The 20,918-nt window shown below is 36.7% G+C and overlaps 1 protein-coding gene across 1 annotated transcript in view; it reads right to left on the reverse strand.

Annotated features, from left to right (window-relative positions):
* TMTC2 (transmembrane and tetratricopeptide repeat containing 2) overlaps positions 1-20,918 on the reverse strand; it is a 188,273-nt gene that overhangs the window by 7,277 nt on the left and 160,078 nt on the right. The window contains 1 exon segment of the mRNA XM_019473561.1: positions 16,437-16,500. Within this exon segment, the coding sequence (XP_019329106.1) occupies positions 16,437-16,500 (64 nt within the window).

The raw sequence follows: 20,918 nt of genomic DNA on the forward strand, positions 1-20,918 counted from the left end.
ATGTTAGGTCGTACTTTTTTTTTTTAAAATAATTCTTTAATTATTTTACATTTGGACATTCTTATTGGGACATTCAAAGCAGATGACGCTTTAAGCTGCCTGGTGAAAGGAGAATATACATGGAAATTGTGCTTTCAAACACTGGAGACTATCCTGTCTAAAATTGCAAACTACAGGATATGTACATTTAAAAACAGAAATTAAAAAGTGAAGGAAGGGGGTTTTACCATTTTTTTACATTTATGGGTGCTAGATGTGGGAGTTTTCATCCACAAGCATACTGTGAAATTACTCAGTTTGCTTGGAGATTTAGACATCGGCATCATTAAGGAAACCCACAGCTGTGAGTCGGGGAAGAGTTCTAGACTTGGCATGGGAAGGAAGCATCGAGCAGTCGTCTTTGTTTCTCAAATTATCACATCAATAGGGGACATTTTAGCATCAATGTACTCCAGCCAGTGGAGATTTTTTTCCTCAACATCTTTTTCAGCTTAACCTTCAGAGACTGCTCAGAGTTTTAAAAACATAGTTTTCCAAAACCAAACAAGCATATATAGATATATGTTACATCTTGCTGCTGAAAAGCTATCTACCATTGGCCTTTATATAAATTCAGAGTATACAGTTTTATATAACAGCAAGATAACAAAAGCATGTATTACAACTGGTAAAGGCTGCAGATCATAACAGCTGAAAAAGCCCCACAAAAATGTACTTACATTTGTAATTTCTGTGTATCTAGATTTTTTTCCCCAATGGCCATGCATCAATTGCTCTGATTTATGCTTAAAAAACCTCCTAGTAATCACTCTCAGTTTCTACAGAAACCGTGATGGACATTTTTAGATAACATACTTGTATTACCATAACAAAAGCTAAACAGGAACATACATTATGAGTATTTAATATTATGGTTATATTAAAAAATAATAAACATTTTCCAGGCCTCAAAGTGTTTCTAATTAAACTTCTTAGCTTTTCAGCTCAAATGTTGTCATCAGTATAGGATATTATAATCTTACCCAATTTTCCTAGCACTTTAGGATTTCATTAAAAAAATCTTCAAATGACAATTTTTGTTTATAGAAATCCAACTGTGCTCTGATGTCTGCAGTTTGGTAATTTTAATACAAAGCAACAATTATGTTATAAAATATTTAACAACTTCTTTACCTTATCTAACACAAGTACGCTGCGTGCTAATTAGGAAGTCTGTACTCCCAGCAACTGAGAAACTTGCTGAATAGAAATGTCATCTGTACTACAATACTGACAAATGGAAATTGCTCAAAATCTTTCAGTAACAGAATTTTGTCATATTAATAAAAATTAAGGGTTTTTTAAAATGAAATTGAATCTGTTAGTAAATGTATTGTTGCATGCACTTTCTTTCTAAACCCTCAAAACCAGAAAAATAAATGGCTTTGTGTTACTGCCTAAAGATAAACCCCACTTCTAATTTAAAAGAAATGTAAAGTGCTAAAAGAAAAATGACTATACTCTACTTCACCCAGCAGTACACAAGCAGGGCTGATTAGAATAGCTGTCCATATTAACACAATCAAAACTGGCTAATCTTCACAGAATACTCTACAGATCATCTGAGATCATGTTCACAATTATACTCACAGTATACACTACTAGCATTAAAAAAAGTTCATTTTTTTCAATCAAATAAAATGTCATTGGAAAATAAAAATGACTGCTGAGAATGAATGCATCTTCTATCTATTTTTGCCCAGATACCGGTCAAATACATCAGTACCAGATGTATTTGTATACAACTATACAACCAGAGAAGGATGTACAGCTTTTCAAGATGCTAGTCACAGGCATATGAAGTAGTGCATTAGAGCTTCCATTCTTGAGTAGAATAGCCAACTACTGAAATTTCAGAACGAAAAAGTTTTCATTTCTGGCCTTGAAAAATTAGATAAGTTCTAATTAAGGAAATCTCAAAATCACAAGATTTCCAGTGTTTTGACTCAAGTTGTTCGGATGAATGTTAAGTGTCAAACAAGGCTTTGCACTTTTGGCTGACAAGTGTAGTCAGCTGAATTAAACGCCTGAGAACTAGATTACTATTGATATTACTGTATGTTTTCCAAAACTATTTAGGTATTTGCAGTTGTAAGATCTAGCTTTCAGGCACACTGTGTAAACCATTATGCAACTCGATATACTTGCTCTGAGCACAAAGAATGAGAATCTTGCTAATTTGTTCAAAGCTTCTATCATGCACAATCACTATTAAGACAGTCCACAGAAAAAGCGTGATATTAGAGCATTATAGAAACAGGAAAAAAGAAAAGACTAGGAGATTATTAGGCATTGTAGGATGTTTTAGGATGAATTTTAGCCTTCCTTCCACTCCTCCATAGACACACTTACTTTTGCTTACTTTTTGGCTAACTTTCCCTAAACAACAGAATCAATCATTATGCCTCTATTGGTAATAATTTAATTGGCAGGTAAGTACAGCTGATGTCTACCACATGAAGTGATACGATTTCCATAACAACATGATTTATCAATAGTGTCTGAAGGTATTTTCAAATTGGTCCAAAAATGCAACTTCAGCATGTGGAAATGTTACCAAGGCAATTTTGCAAATAAAAATTAACTCCATAACTTTGTAAATAAATAACAAAACTCTTGAGATGAGGTATTGTTCAAGGAACTACATTTTCATTAGACAGTAGACACAACTGAAAATGCTTGAAAAAACCTTGTTCATAAATATTTTCTTTTCTGAAATTTCTGAATGGAAAACCTTAAAGTATTTGCATATCAAACTTTTTTTTCTTCCCCTTTGTCTTTTTTCATATGGCCACACTGTATTGACTTCAGTTTTACCCTCAGGATTATGAGAACAGCTGAGAAAAGAGGCACATACTATTGGTCCTTTGCAAAATGCTGAATTACAGTGCTCCGTGTAATTCATAAGAATTCATGCCTTACTTTTTGGCAGCCAGTAACCTGCAGGTGTTCCCTATATAGTATTTAGCAATTAAATCCACAGTACATACTAAAATTATTAACTTCCAGGTTAAGCGCAAGCATTTAATTTTGATTCTTGTACCTTAAAGACTTTAAGGCTGTAGTTTCTAAAATTTGGTCTTTTGATCACTAATAGTAAGACCACTGGGCACTAATTGCTCGCTAGGCTTTTACAAGGTTGTGACTTGTAATAAAATAAAACTACTTTCTGCTAGGGCAGCCTTATTTACCACATCTGATCAGTGACGCATATGTTTACAGTGCTTTGTGAGTAATTAATATCAATAACAGCAAGACGTGTTCAGTGGTAGATCTACACATCCTACTGTGAAAGGTTGCACTTGATACTGCATCTGCCAATAACTGCCGTTTATTGAACAGAAGCTTTCTGTATTCTTCAAACTATGTTTTTAAGAAATGGACACAGGAAGCAATGCTGTGAATAATATTTTCCTTTTTAAAAAGGTTTAATTAATTATTTCTGAAGGCACAAGAGGACAACTAATATTTGCAGGACTAGCACCAAGAAATCAAAGTTCAATTCCTGCCTCTGAAATTCAATGTCAAAAATTACTCAGTGAAACCAGATGCTTGCTCCAAACTGCCCCAGAAAAAGCCCTCCATGACTGGAGCAAACTATAATCCAGGGCCACTAGAATCGCTATGCAGTTCTGCAGTCAATGGCTCAGGTTAATTTGCCTTCTCGTTATATATTTTCACTACACATACCACTCGTTCTATATGAACACCACAGGTTCCTACAGAAATTAACTGTGGGTCCTACCTACCAGCAGCCTTTTTGTTAAAGTTCATTTTCCCCCCCAAATCAAAAGGTTTGCCTCCTGTGCAATTTCCATAATCTCTGTTCAGAAAGCATTTTCTTCTTCTACTATGGGTAAAACATCCAATTTGTGAACTAATCAGCAAAAAACTCCATCAATGCAGCTATCAGAACAGAATTCTCCAAACAGAATTAATGAAGGATCATGTATTGATCTTTCAAAAATGATAAAAAATGTCTGATAATTTTAAGTGTATTTAAATGCAGTCAGAATGTGAAGAAATGAAGTAGAACTACTGAGTTACAATAAAACTCCACCAAAGAACTCCACCATAATTTACCCACTTCCGTGGGTAAATACCCCACGGAATCTAAGCGACATACAGAAAACTTTCATATGGAATTTAATTTAGGGTTTTATTGTTGTTTTTTGTTTTTACTGTTGTTGTTATATTGGTAAAGATTTCTATTTTCTTTCATGCTGTAATTGTTTTCTGTGAGTATGAGGCAGCCAGATGCTGAGGCAACTGGCACTGTTACAAACCATAATGTCAGATTAAAGTTACTTACTGTTAGAGGAAGACAATCTTTACTGGAGCACCTGAAGAATTAGTAAAACTGCCTCAGCTTAGTAATAGAGCTGTTCATTATATGGAAGACATGTTTCAAAAGGGTAGGTACACTTGAATGTATATTTGCTCTCCCGACAAACTAACTGTAGTAAATAGAATCATGTAAATGCAATATGCAGAGCTGACCAATATACAGTGGTTCAGAATGCCTCAACAGAAAGGGACTGTTCTTTGGAGGAAATGAAAAGCTATATATCCCCTCCTCACTGCATCTTCTCATTAGCAGACATCTGATCTCCAGACAGTAACTTTCTCAGGGAAAAATACATTCAAACTGGTACTGGAGTTACTCTAAGAGACAAATTCCAAGAAAATTACTTCAGCCATACAACTGCCACCCATCCCCTTCCTAGCAGTCTGCAAACATACAGTTCTTCTCAGGCAGATCTCAGACCAAAACCAGCCTTATTGTAGGGTGTTTTTCCTCTATACAATCACCTAGATACTCCTGGAGGTGTGGGAGGGTGGGGGAGAATACCAGTTGCATCAAAACCATCTTGTGAAACAGAAACGTATGTTCTCCAGAAAGAGGGGGGGGGGGAATTCAATAAGGAATAGGATATCAACCCGCAACTAAAAATCATTCCTAAAATGAGAAATACATCAGAACTGTAGATTAGGAAGAAAATTAGGAAGTTATTTATTGCAAAACATCCTACTGAGAATGTACTGTTGCTGGGTTTATTTAATGAGCATTAAAAACACTTCCTTATCAGTTCTAATTGCATAATAAATTTATTGCATTGTTTCCAGAATCAGCACTAGAATACTCTATTAGGAAAAACCTTGCTGGTTTCTCTTTTAATTGAGTTCAAACAGATGGTTTAATTTCTGAAATGCTAATCTACTGCTGTGAGTTCTATATTTCATGGCACTTTATTTTTGATTGACACTGAGGGCTACATTTACAAGGCAAAGCCAATCTTGCTCTCTCCAGGAACTGATGCAGCCAGCACAGTACTCCCTGCCATATTACTATCAGACTGCCAATCACAATCAAGTGCATAGGTCTATCCATGATACATCATCTTCACTTCCACAACTTCAGCAAAGAGACTGTATCTTTACAAACTACCACCTCCCATCATCTCAAAGCATGATGATTCCTTTTATTTAAATCAATAGTACAAATCTAGGCTGTGACTTCCTATTAATTAGTTTTGCAAACCTATCCTATTTTTTGAATTATTCAGTAAATTAGTATCATAGTTGAGTACAAGCACAACTGTTGCACAGTTATTTTCATACTGAAAAGTAATCATAGAAAAAGAAGTTATCTGTCTACTAAGATGTGGATGAAAAATGCTAGATGAAATAAAATCTGCACTTCAAGAGACAGGCCTAGTTGTCATCACATCCTTTTTGCTTCAAATAATTTTGATGGTGGTCTGAACATATCTATACACCCGATAAAGACTTCAGATTTGCACAATGAAAATACATATAAAAAATGGAAAAAGAAATGTGAGAACACTAAGATTTCTGTTCAACTTAACTAAGGAGCAGTCCTACAAAATTTCTGAATCAAGGTCTTGACAATAAAGTAGCTCAAGTATTATTTGTGATGAGAATTTCTTCTCTTTGGAGAATTTATGACCTATCCATTGAGAATTACAATCATCCAATGGGATTGGAAGAACAGTGTTCTGTATCTACATAGGTGCCTGGAGAGAAAACAGAACCTATACATTAATACTTGGGTGATTAACTTCTTAGGAAACATCAATGTACTTATAATAAACATGCACGATTTTTGTGAAAACGTGGTCTTATACTTTTTGGGGATTTAGTCACATAAACATTTTGAACACTGTGGGCAACAGAGACTACAATGGAAAATGGGTGCATAAAAAAACCCCACTCTGGGGTATTTTTTGTGAAGAAAAGACTTTATCAGCAGCTCCACGCAGCAAAAGGGATTGCCATCAGACATACTGAAAACCTTATATGACCTATGTCCTAAGCGAATAGCGCATGAATTATCAGAGAGTTTCTTTCTCTCAAATTACATGTTAAGCATAAAATTACTGTTTCAGCAGTTCTTGGTAAGAGTAATTGATTATTTAATGAAGATCTCAAGGTTAATTAAATTAGAAAAGAGGAGTTAGAATCATAGAATCATAGGATTGTTTAGGTTGGAATAGACCTTTAAGATCATTGAGTCCAACCGTAAACCTACCACTGCCAAGTCCACCACTAAACCATGTCCCTAAGCACCACATCTACATGTCTTTTAAATACTTCCAGGGACCGTGACTCTGGTCTGATGATTCCCTGGGCAGCCTGTTCCAGTGCTTGACAACCCTTTTGGTGAAGAAATTTTTCCTAATATCCAATCTAAACCTCCCCTGGCACAACTTGAGGCCATTTCCTCTCATCCTATCGCTTGTTACTTGGGAAAAGAGACCGACACCCACCTCGCTACAACCTCCTTTCAGGTAGTTGTAGAGAGCGATGAGGTCTCCCCTCAGCCTCCTTTTCTCCGGACACCTCTGTACCTTCCTACCCTCAAGCAGATCAACACTCCCGCCCAACTTGGTGTCATCTGCAAACTTACTGAGGGTGCACTCGATCCCCTTGTCCAGATCATTGATAAGGATATTAAACAGAACTGGTTCCAGTACTGAGCCCTGGGGAACACCACTTGTGATTGGCCACCAACTGGATTTAACTCCATTCACCAGAACTCTTTGGGCTCAGCCATCCAGACAGTTTTTTACCCAGCGAAGAGTACGCCCATCCAAGCCATGAGCAGCCAGTTTCTTCAGAGTTAGAATATAGTTGCTTATTTCCAACATTTGTTCCCCCCATTAAAGAAAAGCATGTCTATACATTTTACAGTTCACAAAGATTAATGACTCAGAAAATACATTACGCCAATAATTAGACTGTAGAAGGATTAATATTTATGGGAATCTTTTAAACATTTTCATATCTAAAAATGAAACAAAAAGCACTCTAAATTACCATGACAATGAGTTTCTGGCTTACTTTGCAGAGTGTTTCTGGGTATGCAGCTTACTGTTTTAAAAACTTTATGTTAGGAAGAGTTCATAGCTGCTTGCATAATTTTACTTGAAGAAATCAGGAACTACAGAGCCCAATTTACCTCTCACGTGCAGGAGAAACAGAAGCAACTCTAAACAAGTCAATGGTGTTACTGCAATGCGATATCTATGTAAGCAGAAGAAACTCAAATGTATTTTCATTAGTCATTTAGAACTTGCACAGACATAATACTGATGTATTGATTAGGGTATCAATGTACAACAAATTATTCTAGATGGGAAATAAACAGCAACTTAAAGGTATTTTAATTCAATTCCAAAGCTCACAAATTGCACTGAGTAAGCCAATCTCTCTCAGATATTTGCATATTTAACTGATTGTATAATCAGAAGAGTACAAATGAACTCCCCATAATCTAACTCACAAAACTGAAGCTGAGAACTGTAATGACATGATTTCCAGCTTTCTTCCATGCATCTTACACAAAGATGGATCACAATATCGAGAACCAGATTTAACTATTCCATAATGTATTCCATAATCACCCAAAAGCATGTTCAATCTTTGCTTTCAAGAGCTGCTACAATGCATAAGAAAACACACGTAGAGTTTTCTGGGGTAAGGCTATAAAATATTCTCATGTATTTCCCAAAGGAAATACAGTGTTTTCCACAGCTGAGTAAAATGGTTTTCAAATTATACAACTCATCCTGATATTGTGCTTCAGTATTACAGGTAAATATCCCCATTCCAATAGCCTGTGTTCTTTCTTTGTCCCCTGATGGAGATCATAGGGATAGGAAATGCTATATGGGTTTTTTTGTTTGCTTTGTCTGTTGTTTTTTTTAAAGTGGGAGGCACTAATCTCTACTGAAGTAGGAATACTTTAAAATTCAGAACAACAGCCTGTACACAAGCCTGTCTTGAAGCTAATTGTGCATGACAAAAAACCTAAATGTGTCTTTAAAATATTTAGGAGGACCACGAACAAATGTAATTGCAAATATAGAAAGATAACTTTTCATTCAAAAGAATAAACACAGTTTTCACCAAATAGCTGGACAGAGATAACAAAACTTGCACTTAGCACCAGACAAGAAGATTGAACTGAGTATAAGGACCTGGAAGGGGTGAAGCAACAACAACAACAACAAAAGAAAATTGAGCTGGGGGCCCAAATTAGATTTAAAAAGCTTTCCAGCTCAAGAGGGGCAGAGAGAGTTCATGCATGGGTAAACTCTTTGCGTGGAGAAGTGTTGCTATTTCTTTGCAAACACTGAAGAGCCTTTCTACCTGAAATGAAGGGCAGCTTGCATTCAGTTAATATTAATTGTCTTGAATTTCTCCATTCTGCACAACCTTTAGGCTAGGTCAGCCTTCTGCTAGGCAGGCTGAAAAATGTCACAGCTATTCTGATATCAAATCTCAGAGCCAGTCTTTTATTGCCTGTCAACTGGGAAAGTCTACCCAATTTACAGTAACCAAGAAAGTGCTCTCTCATACTTTTGAGATCAGAGAGTGGCGTCCTCTTTTCTCTCAGGGTGTTCCACTATCTCCTCTCCCAGTGGAACCGATCCATGCCTAAGCCTCCCACCCCTGCACCTGTCTGAAGTCAAACTATTAAAAGTATGCCATCTGGAAATACAGTTCACATCAGTCATGTCTATCTTCTCATTAGGAAGCCACACTACCCTTTTTAGTCCCTAAAAGTCCTGCATGCCCTATAACAATTGGTTCAGTCTTTAGGAAGCAACAGAGCAGCAAGAGAGGAAGACCTGGATCCTGGGAAGTTTTCTTATTCCTCACGCCTTCACCAGGAGAAAAGAAAGGAGGCATTTTCAGGAGGCCAAGAGTGCTGCTGGGCTGGAAGGAATCCACAGCCATTCATATCATTGAGGTGGAAAGTTTGGCACACTTGAGAGGAAGCCTCAAACAATGCGAGGCTTAGCAGCAGCTGGTGCTAGTATTGGGAAGATGTGCAGCCCTGACACAGGGCAGGAGGAGCTGGGAGCAGCTTGGAGGGCAGGCAGGCAATCAGCAGAAGCTCCACCTGCCCCACAAGGCCCACTTTTGTATTTTCTGTAAAGGCAGACACAAGTAATGGAAGACAACTGAACAGGTGAATCTGCTGGATGCTAACTACCTAAAAATACAGCTCTGTGGTCATTCCATGGCACCAATACATAAAGATAAAAGATTGCCATGTGTTCATTGCTTTGAATAAACAAGTAAACAGACAGAAGAACATTTTAAAACAAGGATTCTCAACTGGAAAGTGTCATGCTTTACTGGCTATAATACATGGTGTAAAAATCATATATGTACTGTTTCTCTAGAGGACCACGTCAGCTTTATCTGTACTATGCTCCAGAAACGAGGAGTATGATGGCAAGACACTCCAGTTGGGTTTGGATAACAGGGACTAGGTAGACCTGCTCAAAAGAGCTGCAGGAGCAACAGATTCATCACTGGTGAGGGATCTGCAGTATCCCTGGAGCAGTGCGAGGAGGACATTTGATCCAGTGAAGCGTGGAACAGTGCCAGTTTTTTGTCAATTGAGGATCAGCTGCAGACAGTTTAAGAATCGTTGTTAATCCATCCATTACTGCCATCAGCAGCAGAACTAACATAGCAGGAGCTCTTAAAAGTTTTGTGAAAATTCTCCCTGGCCATAACAGGACATGCCCTTAACAAAGCTGGCAAAATGCATTAAAGCCACCTCCCTCACAATTACTCCTAGCCTGGTAAAGCTACATGACAGAATTACTGAACGTTCAGAAGAAAGTCAAACAGGGAAATTTGGCACGGAAACACCTAAGGAAAAATAGATAATAAAGCAGATCTTGGTTACATATGTTTCAAGACAAAATCCAATATCTACTTTATTTTTCAAAGATGTATGTACCTTCAGAAGTATATTCATTTTTAGAGGTCTTGCCATGAATAAAACCCATATATTATGAACACTTCCCATAAGGAGGCACTGAAAACATGTTATCTATAAGGTGGCTATAAAAATACAGTCAATTATCTGGAAATCACCAGGATTCTTCTTTCAACTGTTAGACAGCTCAAGGTAGAGCTTATTGCAAGCCTAGAGCCTTTGACATGAAATCTGTATTCCAACATTGGGGAAAAAAATAAAAGAAGCACTTGTAGAAACAGCTTTTTAATATGATATTGTGTTAACTGATTACATAAACCCTTCAAGTCAAGAAATGGTTTAGTCCCCCACATCATGATTAAACCATCTAGTGGAAATTGTATTTATTTTGCTTATAGGTACAATTCTCCTTTCCCCCTCATTCTATGTGTGTGTCTTTATGTATGTTGTTACAGTAAGACATTTAATCAAGCCCTTTGAAGTGGTAGAGTGGAAACAGCTGTTTCTGACAATGTGCCGATGACATGGGGCTTAAAGCTGTCATGAGCTCCAGATTGCAAGCAGCACTAATATGTGGTTGGGATGGTAGTGACTTGCAGGTCATGGCACCTCCTTGAGGAATGCTTCTAAGCCAATCAGCTCAAGGTGGTGGCTCAAAGTCTTAAGGCTCTGGTGAGCTCTCTTTCATTTAATACTCTTGAGGTCATACTTCAAAGTGCCCTTTCTTCTCAAGAGCCATTGGCCATATGTGGGGGTTCTAGAGCAGATTTTTAAAGATTGGCTGTTTCAAGTTCAGACTTAAAAAATTAGAAATGCAGTTCTATTACACAAATGATGTCTTAAAAGTTGAATAAAAGCTGAAGCTTAAGACAATACCTCACATTCTTGTAAAGAATGCCAATTTAAAGAGTTTCTGGATGACTGGTTTTTCCACAACAGTGAGCTTAAAGCTCACATTTTAGAGTGCCTAACAACTTGTTAAAACAATTTCCTCGTTTGTGAACATTACAAGATGTAGGGCACCTAGAAACTATGTCTGAATACAGACTTTCCTCAGCAATACTCCCACTCGGAAGAATTACTGCATAAATGTCTTGCTGTCCAAGAAACTTACACTTTCATTTCTTCACGCAACTGAATTTGTTAAAATTAGACTAATGTGATTAACATACATCCAAGCCAACATTGCTAGAACAAACACATATGTGCCTCTCACTGAGAAGGCTCTAAAGTTATTTTGTTTTCATCGTGGTAAACACACAATGTGGGAATGCATTTTTTGGAAAGTATTCAAAAAGATCTAGGGGCTAGGGAAGCTAATCTCTGTAGATTACCTATACAGTTGAGGAGAAAAAGAGAGTCCTGTAAGAAATGATTCATAGCAAATAAAAGTAGGTTCCTTCTCCAAACTGCTTCCTGGATTCCTCTCTCCCCCTTGGTTCTCCAGGGGAAAGTCAGCTCTGTGAAGCCTATTTGGAAATAAATAGACATAATCTTGAGAATGCTTGCTTCTTCAATGAAGTTTAACACAGATGATTCTCATCTCCACAGCAGCACTATATTCTACAGAAAATACTGCTCTTCTGAAATTTGACTGGAAATTACTTTTGTAGAGGATAAATACACACCTACTGCAAGTAAGGCCAATCATGAACATTATTAAGAGAACAGTTAGGTCTAAATCTGGAATAATAATACTAGCCAGATTTGTTTTTTCTTTGCACTCAAGCTGCATTTCAGCTGGTGCTGCTATTGTACCAGTGTTTTAATTCTTTTACATTGTGCAGGATGAAGGTGCATCCAAAAGCAAAGATGACGATCAAGATGTGGATATACATTTTAACACACCTGTGCTGTATTCAGTTGTTCCTTACTGGGTATAATTTTTTTGCAAATACTTTATTAATTGTAATAAAGCTTTTCACGGAGAAAATAAATGGTACTTTCAGTATTTTTCAGTCCTCTCAGAATTAGTTCAATGATGAATGAATCACCCCTAATACTACAAAAATAAAATCTTTCTATGTTTGCTTTCTTAAAAACAATGGCTTGCATGTTTCAGAGAAGTTACATTTCTTCTGTAACTGAATACTGTTTTTCTGGGGATGTTTTTAGCCTCCTTAGTCACAACTTTTATAAAAATGGATTAGTTGAATGAGAAAGTGACTCAGACATGAAGGCATATTGATTGCTCACTGTTGTGCCCCAATCTTGAGACACTGAAATAAAAGAAGGCTTGCTTAGGAGACAAATGCAAGAGTGGACACTGCTGTCTGGAAAAAACATTGAAATAGCCAAATAAGTAGCTCTGGAAGTCACAACTCAGATGGCCATTTAAACTGGACTTGGGTGTAGAAAAGCTTAGCAGAGCAGCTTCTGGATCCAAAGGGCTCACACGTTAGGGAGCAGGTGAGGAAGTAGTATGTATAAAGTATTGCTTCATTCCAAAAGCAACAGGAATGGCTGAGAAACCGAAGAAAGCGATGCAAAACAAAAACAAAGCGAGAATGCTGAGAACAAAATTGTGTCATGAAAGCTCAATGAGCATACCAATTTGCTAACAATCAGTAAAAGACTGAGTTTCTAGTATTACTAACATCTCTTATTGCTGCTAAGGATGGTATTTTATAGTAGTGATATTAGAGATATTACACAACATGTAATATTTGTAAAGAAATGGATGCAAGAGAATGGAAATCTGAGTTGTGTTTCAGGCTGCACTAGCTGAAAATCTCTCAGGAGCTAGGCACAGCTCTAATTCTAAAGTATAACTGATAATTTAGTTGTCTTGGTACAGTGAATAAGAAAGGAGTTGGTAACAGGGAAATGGATCTTCTAATTGGGATCTGGAGGAGTGATTTGGGAACCACAGGAGGAAAAAAAAATAATGCTGAAAAAAAAGCAGAGCGCCAGTTTATTTGGGATCCTGATCAAAAATTCACTGATTTCAAGCACCAGAAGGTCCTTGTTAAACAGATGCTTTTAGCACTTAATTGTTCTAGGAACAAGGCTGATCCACTGCACAGAATGAGACTTCAGCGCTGCCACAGTATTCTCACTGAGAGGGAATTTGGGAACAGACCTCTTAGCAACTAACATTAAACAGGTGCACACAAATATACATATAGGTATGTGTATATATATGGAACTGTATGTATGCACGCATCTGTACATTACAGCACGTTCATACATCTAGTATTTTGAGTTTTCTACAAAGAAATGTTTCTAGATTATTAGTGATGGATACAAAAAAATAAAATTAAAATCCTCCAGCACTACATTTTGCTTAAGGATATTTCTTTAGCACCTTGACTCACAGAATTTTGCTGATCCTTCATATTCATAAGACAGTGAGACGATACACAGGCTATATCCAAAATAATAAATTAAACTGTGGGCATTTTCAAGCTGCAAGGATGGTTCCTACACAGCTCTGGACTGGGCCACTGCAATCTCTCAGACAGTACCTGGGCACACTCTGAGAAGCCGGTTGGATCAACACTAGAGAATAGTCCTGGGCACATTTAATTCACCAGTACAGGTGTAGCTATGAAGCACACAGGATTTCACTAATTTGCATTCCATATTCCTTTGGAAAGATCGGGAGCTTCTGTCTTACCATGTCTGCGTTATATTGCTTACTATATAGAAAACCTCCTTGAGTGGCTTCTTTTCTTTCCACGCTGAAACTATTATGGTAAATTTGAGAGTTAATGTTGTGGTTTAACTCGACAGGCAGCTAAACACCCCACAGCCACTCGCTCACTCCCCCACAGTGGCATGGGGGAAAGAATCGGAAGGGTAAAAGTGAGAAAACTCATGGGTTGAGGTAAAGACAGTTTAATAGGTAAAGAAAAAGGCGTGCACACAAGTAAAGCTAAACAAGGAATTCATTCACTACTTCCCACTGGCAGGCAGGTGTTCAGCCATCTCCAGGAAAGCAGGGCGGTAAAGAAAAGGCGTGCACACAAGTAAAGCTAAACAAGGAATTCATTCACTACTTCCCACTGGCAGGCAAGTGTTCAGCCATCTCCCAGGGCTCCATCACGCATAACAGTTACTTGGGAAGACAAATTTCCCCCCCCCCCCCCTTCTTCCCCTAGTTTTATATTGCTGAGCATGATGCCATATGGTGTGGAATATCCCTTTGGTCAGTTGGGGTCAGCTGTCCCAGCTGTGTCCCCTCCCAAATTCTTGTGCACCCTCAGTCTACTCGCTGGTGGGGTGGTGTGAGAGGCAGAAAAGGCCTTGACTCTGTGTGAGCGCTGCTCAGCAATAACGAAAACATCCCTGTGTTATCAACACTGTTTTCAGCACAAATGCAAAACACAGCCCCATACTCGCTACTATGAAGAAAATTAACTCTATCCCAGCCAAAACCAGCACAGTTAATAATAAGAAAAAAGATATGTATGACTACTTTTGTTTTTATTTTCATTCTTGAGAGATTGCCCTTGCACAGTTGTCAGACAGTTGATGCTGGCAGTGAAAACGGATACAACTTTCCCACTCTGCATCATTAAAATATTTTTAAAAAGTCGTGAACCATATGCATACTATGCTTAGCTATAAAGTTAAACTTTATCATCTTGAACATAAAGGTAAAATTATCTCTTAGAGAAAGCTGAACAGCAGTACCTATTAGATTTTAACTTAAACTAATCAAAGTTAGAAGAAAGTTGCTATAATAAACCGTTCTGATGATCTCGTCCTGCAAAAAGGATACTTTGGTCTTAACATGTAAAGCAATACCTAGAAATACGTAACTTTTATAGTACCACTGCCATGAGCTAGAAGCCCTCAGTTACTTCCAAAGCTCTCTGAGAAACCTCACACATATAATCATATTCATATATGGTTATATACGAATAAATATATTTCTGAGTTTCTGAGAGACATTGTGAGAGTACAATTAACCACAAAAAAGAGAAGAGGAACTGTACCAACTTTGAGGCAACTGAGGGAATTCTTTCAGCATTAAGGTATCCACTCAGAAAAAAACAAAAAGTTTGGCATCTGAAAGCATAAGGAATCACAAAGTCTAAATTGTTCTCTCACAAAATATGAATTAAAGAAATAATACAAAGATTTTGAAGAGGTTTTTTCAAGAGATGGTGTGAAAGTGCATAATTTCATATGAATAAGTTATTTTGGGTTTTTTGGATTACATTTTGTTAGCTTGTTTTGAGTTTTAGCTGGTGTTGCTTTTGATTCTTAGGTCTGAAAACTCTTGTTTTAAGCCTGTATTTTTATTTTTTTTTTTACTTGGGTTTTTTCTTTCTTTTTTTTTTTTTTTTTTTTTTTTTTTTTTTTTTTTTTTACTGAAATTGCTAACTTGTATCCGAAATTGCTAACTTGTATCCTCAAATTTGGCACTATGGACTTCCATGACAGGAATGTGTTCGAGATTTGATTTATTGCATAGACAAAGTATTAGGTATTTAAAATAAATTCTGCCCCATTTATATTCATGAGTGTTTTTTTCCCAAAATGTGAAGGTAGTTGAAAAGAAATATAACATTGAGTAAAAAATGGTAAAAAGAAAATATTTTATTTCTTTAGTTCCTGATGCAATAAACTTGGAAATGAGCTTTTCTTTTTAAAAAGGGTCTGTCACATACTCCTACAGATTTCTGCTTCAAGGAATAAGCATTTCTTTGCCAATATACAACCACCTCAGAGGTAAATACCCCTGAGGTAAAATCTCAAGTTTGTTGAACAACAATGTTTGCCAGAAGTTCATGACAGAGGAAAAGGCATAAATGTATTATTTAAAATGCCTTAGATGGAATTAGGAGAGCTTTCCAAACTTAACACATTTAAAGGTAGATAAATAAATCTGAATCTAGAAATCTTTTCCGAGTATGTTAGCCAAGTAAGACTCGTTGCTAGAACACTTCACTGAGGTAACTTGAAAGTATAGTGATTGGTTTGACAAATGAACAGCTTTATCTGACTGGTATTATCCAGTCAAATAATAATTATCCAATAATTAACCATTAAAAGAACACATATAATAAAGGCTGAGAGATCAAATTCTCCAGCAAGAAGTTTCTCCTCAGCACAAAGGGTTCAGCACTATAGCACGTTCATCAACTTAAGTAATGGATATCATTAAGAAGGTACTTACATTAGGTCTTAATCCTGCTGCCATTTCATAATACTTCTCGGCTTCTTCATTGAGACTGGCTTGTCTATCAGCACAGAAAAAAACAATATAATTACACCTCATTTTCCTTGGGTTAAAAAAGAAACCATACCTAAAGAAGCATAGCTAAAACCAAAATACTGCAACTACTCCCCACTGTTTAAGGATATTACCCTAACAAATGCACAAAATATATCAATCTAAAAGATTTTTTTATAGTTCAGAATATCCATTATCACAAATCCTCTTTGCCTACCTTATTTTCTTTTTAGTTCTGAAATGATATTAGTACACACTGGAGAGAAATGCAGAAGGCCAAACACTCATCTGAGGCAAAAACAGACGTACCAGTCTTCACCAGAGGAAAACCTGGCTCATTTTTTGTAATTAGCCATACTTTAACAGTAAATTATGAAGCTGTAGATTATACAATAATGCAGTTCCTTTCTTTGTGCCTCCCCAAGAACACTATCATTCCAGAAAAAAAGATTAAAAAAAAATCAGAGAATACAATGATTTCTCAAAAATAGATTTCCACAATTCAGGGAGTTCATTCAGAAAAGAGAGTTCTGATTTCAACATTTCCTCATGTCAGTCTGAGAAGGGATTTAAACTTAGATCTCATATCCTAGGGGAATAAGATGAGTTTCGGGGTACCTGAAGCACTATCAGCTCACCTCTTTTTCTTTTCCTTACTAATATAGATGGTATCTACATTCTCCTAGTAGTTTAATTTTTATTTCTTCTCCCAAGTTTTCAGTTTAAATGAAAATGCAATATGTGGCCAAAGAAATCCAAACACATTTTTGTCTCAACAGGCCCTTTTTATCTCTTCTCTCAAACTCCTCTCTTCTCTGTTTGTCTTCACGTTCTTAATTTCCCTCCAACTATTCATTTTGGCTACTGGCCCAATGAATATCAGTTGATCACATATGTGTCATGAGATAGATGGTAAATATGTAAGAACAACCAAGCAGGACTATCAGGCAGGCTACATATCTTCTGCTAAAGTTATTTGCTTTTTTTCCTATGAAGAGTTAGGTCCCTTCATAGAAGAGTTAGGACGGGAGATCTTCAGCATATTTGTGTTTGTTATGTGATTACAGATGCATTTCTCTGATACAAAATGGAAGAATTAGAAAACAAGGATAACACTGAGTACGGTTGGTTGGTTTTTTTTTTTTCTTTTTATTCTCCTTCCAAGAACAGTTACTAGTTCAAAGAGTATCAATCAACTGAGCACTTGTATCTGGAGTTTCTACCTTGTTCATTACATGAGCTTTTACATGCTTTGTTATTCAGTGATCAAAATGTGTTCTAATTTTATGTTTCCATTCACCCAAATTTTAAACATTAGTCACATAATACATGATAGACAATTAATCCCAATCAACACATTTTGACAGTTATTGGTCTTGGGAGGAGAAAGGGAGGAAGGATAATCCCTTTGAAGTTTCTCACATAATTCATGTGAAAGCTGAAACCACTTCCTGACTAACAATTTGCCAAGTAGAACCTGGTTTATACCTGTTAACTGTTTTAAATTACTTTGCACATGTATTGTCAACTCAGTGGTTAGAAACGATTGAATGTCTAAAAATATTCATTTAACATGCTTCTGAATCACTCCTGCTGGGCATTAGTAGCACTTGAAAAGACTGGGAAAAAAAAAATCTCATACTTCCGAATTTCAGAATTTACTACAAGGCATGTAAAATGAAACATGTCACAGAGCTTTTTTTTTTCCTGTTTGCACAGAACTGTCAGGAGACAAAGCATTTCTGAATGTGGTAAAATTCTGCACAATAAACCAGGTGCCTTACTCAGGAGGCAGATACAGACAGTACACTTCACCTCCAAAAAGTGTTGTTGGCATGTGAACATGGAACAAATTAAAATCCTGTCCCCTTTTAGCTCAGTGGAAATACATGGCTTGCTTTCCTCCCACATGTACATCTTGAAACATGGATCATTAATTCCTAAGTTGAAATCAGTTTGAATTTATAGTTCTCCATTAAAAACGGTTTATAGAAATGAATGCACACCACACTAATCTGGTCAGGAAAATGCCAGTTCCATTTCTGGGGCATTCAGCAACAGTTCCTTTAGTTAAGATACGGCAGAATTCTGGTTCCCATTTTCACTGGAAATCTAACCTAGAAATTCCTTATGTTAAACCCTGGAATGGCTTTCCCTTGAGAAAAATAAAAGGCACAGAGGTAGGAAATTGCAGTAACCCTATGCCACCGAGCAGTAAAGGGCTCTGGATCAATGTCAAACAATGGAAGGACACTACTGAAGGAAACATAATTCACATTAGAGTAAAACATTAGATAAGATGTTGATAATAAAACAGAAAGGAAGGAAAGGAAGCAAAGAGAAGTTTGGAAGACAGAGTCCTTTTCATAGTTACGAGCTATATTTCAACCTCTATCCTGAGTCTTTTCATGAGAACTGACCTTGAAAACACATCCGATTTCCCCCATTAACACCTAGCATTCAATCTTATTTTAAGGGACAAAAATGTGTCCTCTTTTTATTCTCTCATATCTTTTAACCTCAGCCTCCAGACCTACCAGTTCCCGGTATTTTGTTCCAGCTGACTGCTAGTGGCACCTCATAAATGTGCTTGACAACACATCGCTTTTAGGTTCTCTTGACACCCAGTTATATTCAGCTTGCATTCATTTTGAATTTTTATGTTGATCACTGGAAAAAATTGCTTTAAGAGACAAACACCACCAAAGCTGACTGGTTTAGATACATAAACATGTGAATGGGAAAAGGTTATTTTTAACCCGCCTATTGTTTGGCATAAGGCTTCAGACTGCTGATTTTTTTTTTTTTTTAAAGTGAAATCATGGATGTCAGTCCAGCTATAAGGAAGTTTTCTTCAAAGAGATTCCTATTTTAAAATACTGAATGTTGATACTCGGCATTCTTAATGGACCTTTTTGTGTCACAACAAAATCATAATCAGATTCCATACATGTAACCCTTCATCCACACTTTTTGTTTTACAACGGTTACAAAATTTACATAGACTATATGCTTAGCCATACATACATACATATATATATTTAAGCACATGGACAGTAATTAAAGAATGAATAAAATCTGTTTAGGCAATAACATAGGGTGAACTTGTGCCTATGAGACTGTGCCAGCACCTACACTCTGTGTGTAGGTGTACTCTGGAGAGCCAAAATACTCTCACAGAAATTCACTGAAAAATGAAGACCGTGTCATGTAGTATTGCTCTAATTTAGACTTCTGTTTTCAAATAGCCAATAAACATGCTATAACTTCACATAATGTGTTTCCCACAACAATCCACTGTCTTACAGAAGTGTGAAAAAAACAATTATTCCTATAAAATGTGCTTTTAGGCAAAGCTCTTCTTCCTATGCTTGTTTTCATTTGGAGACAACGTGAAGCTCTTTTCCTCTTTCTGATTAGTACAGCGGTGTCACCACACTGCCATTCCTCAATCATTCCCTAGATCACAGGAAACCTATCTCATGGCAACTCACCTCAGTATACAACTACAAAGCAAAACTTAGCACTGTTAATCCATGACTCAGTCACTGAAGCTACAGCCACCGTATGGCATTACAAATACATGCTTCACTACATTCCATTAAAATGTATCTAGCTTTGCTGAAAGGCTTCAAACTGAGGCTATAAGCAAGAGCATAGCAAATACCACAAAAGTAAAACACATGATCAGTTACTGTTTTAAGAAGAACCACCTAAACAGTTACACGACCCTTGAATGAAGCTGTCTGGAAAACAAATTTGTGGAAAAAACAAAATTTACAGGCAAGTACTAGGCAAGTTAAAAGTTACCAGAGTGTTGCAAAGAAATTAATTACATTCATCCCACATCCCACCTGTATTACAGATGACTTGATTCATCTGGCATTGCATTATCAGGATCCTACAGAAATCATCTAGGCAAAAAATTAATAACTATGTTTGTGTAATTAGGAACAGGGAGGCCTCTCAATAATGCAAACAGAACTAACCCATTTTTTTTCTTGACTTTAGCTTCAGATTTAGTCACAAAGACAGGAAGTAAACAGTGTTGGAATACCTGACAGAAGCAGCAGAAGTCTTTCTTGTGACTGCTAAACTGAGAACAGGCTATCTATAAATACAGCTACTGCATTTGGACACACTTAGCAATTCTGTTGCAAATTTAAGAAAAAAAAGTTAACCCACAGCATTCCAGTCTATGCCTTGTTCAAAATTTTAAAAACTTGTTAATTTTTATTTAGGTTGCATTTTAATTTAAACATTTTTCTCAGAGATTAAAGGGATTTTAAAAAAGGAAAATATTTTGGCACTAGAGTAGAAATATAAATTAGACTTGGAGGGAATGTTGTGATTGTTTTCTATCCAAAGCAGCTATAACCCAAATTTGAAAGAATTTGCCTGCAATTCATGTAGACAGTCAAAGAA

This window comes from Aptenodytes forsteri, unplaced genomic scaffold (genome assembly GCF_000699145.1).
Source record: "Aptenodytes forsteri isolate BGI_AS27 unplaced genomic scaffold, ASM69914v1 Scaffold71, whole genome shotgun sequence".
Taxonomy (NCBI): Eukaryota; Metazoa; Chordata; class Aves; order Sphenisciformes; family Spheniscidae; genus Aptenodytes; species Aptenodytes forsteri.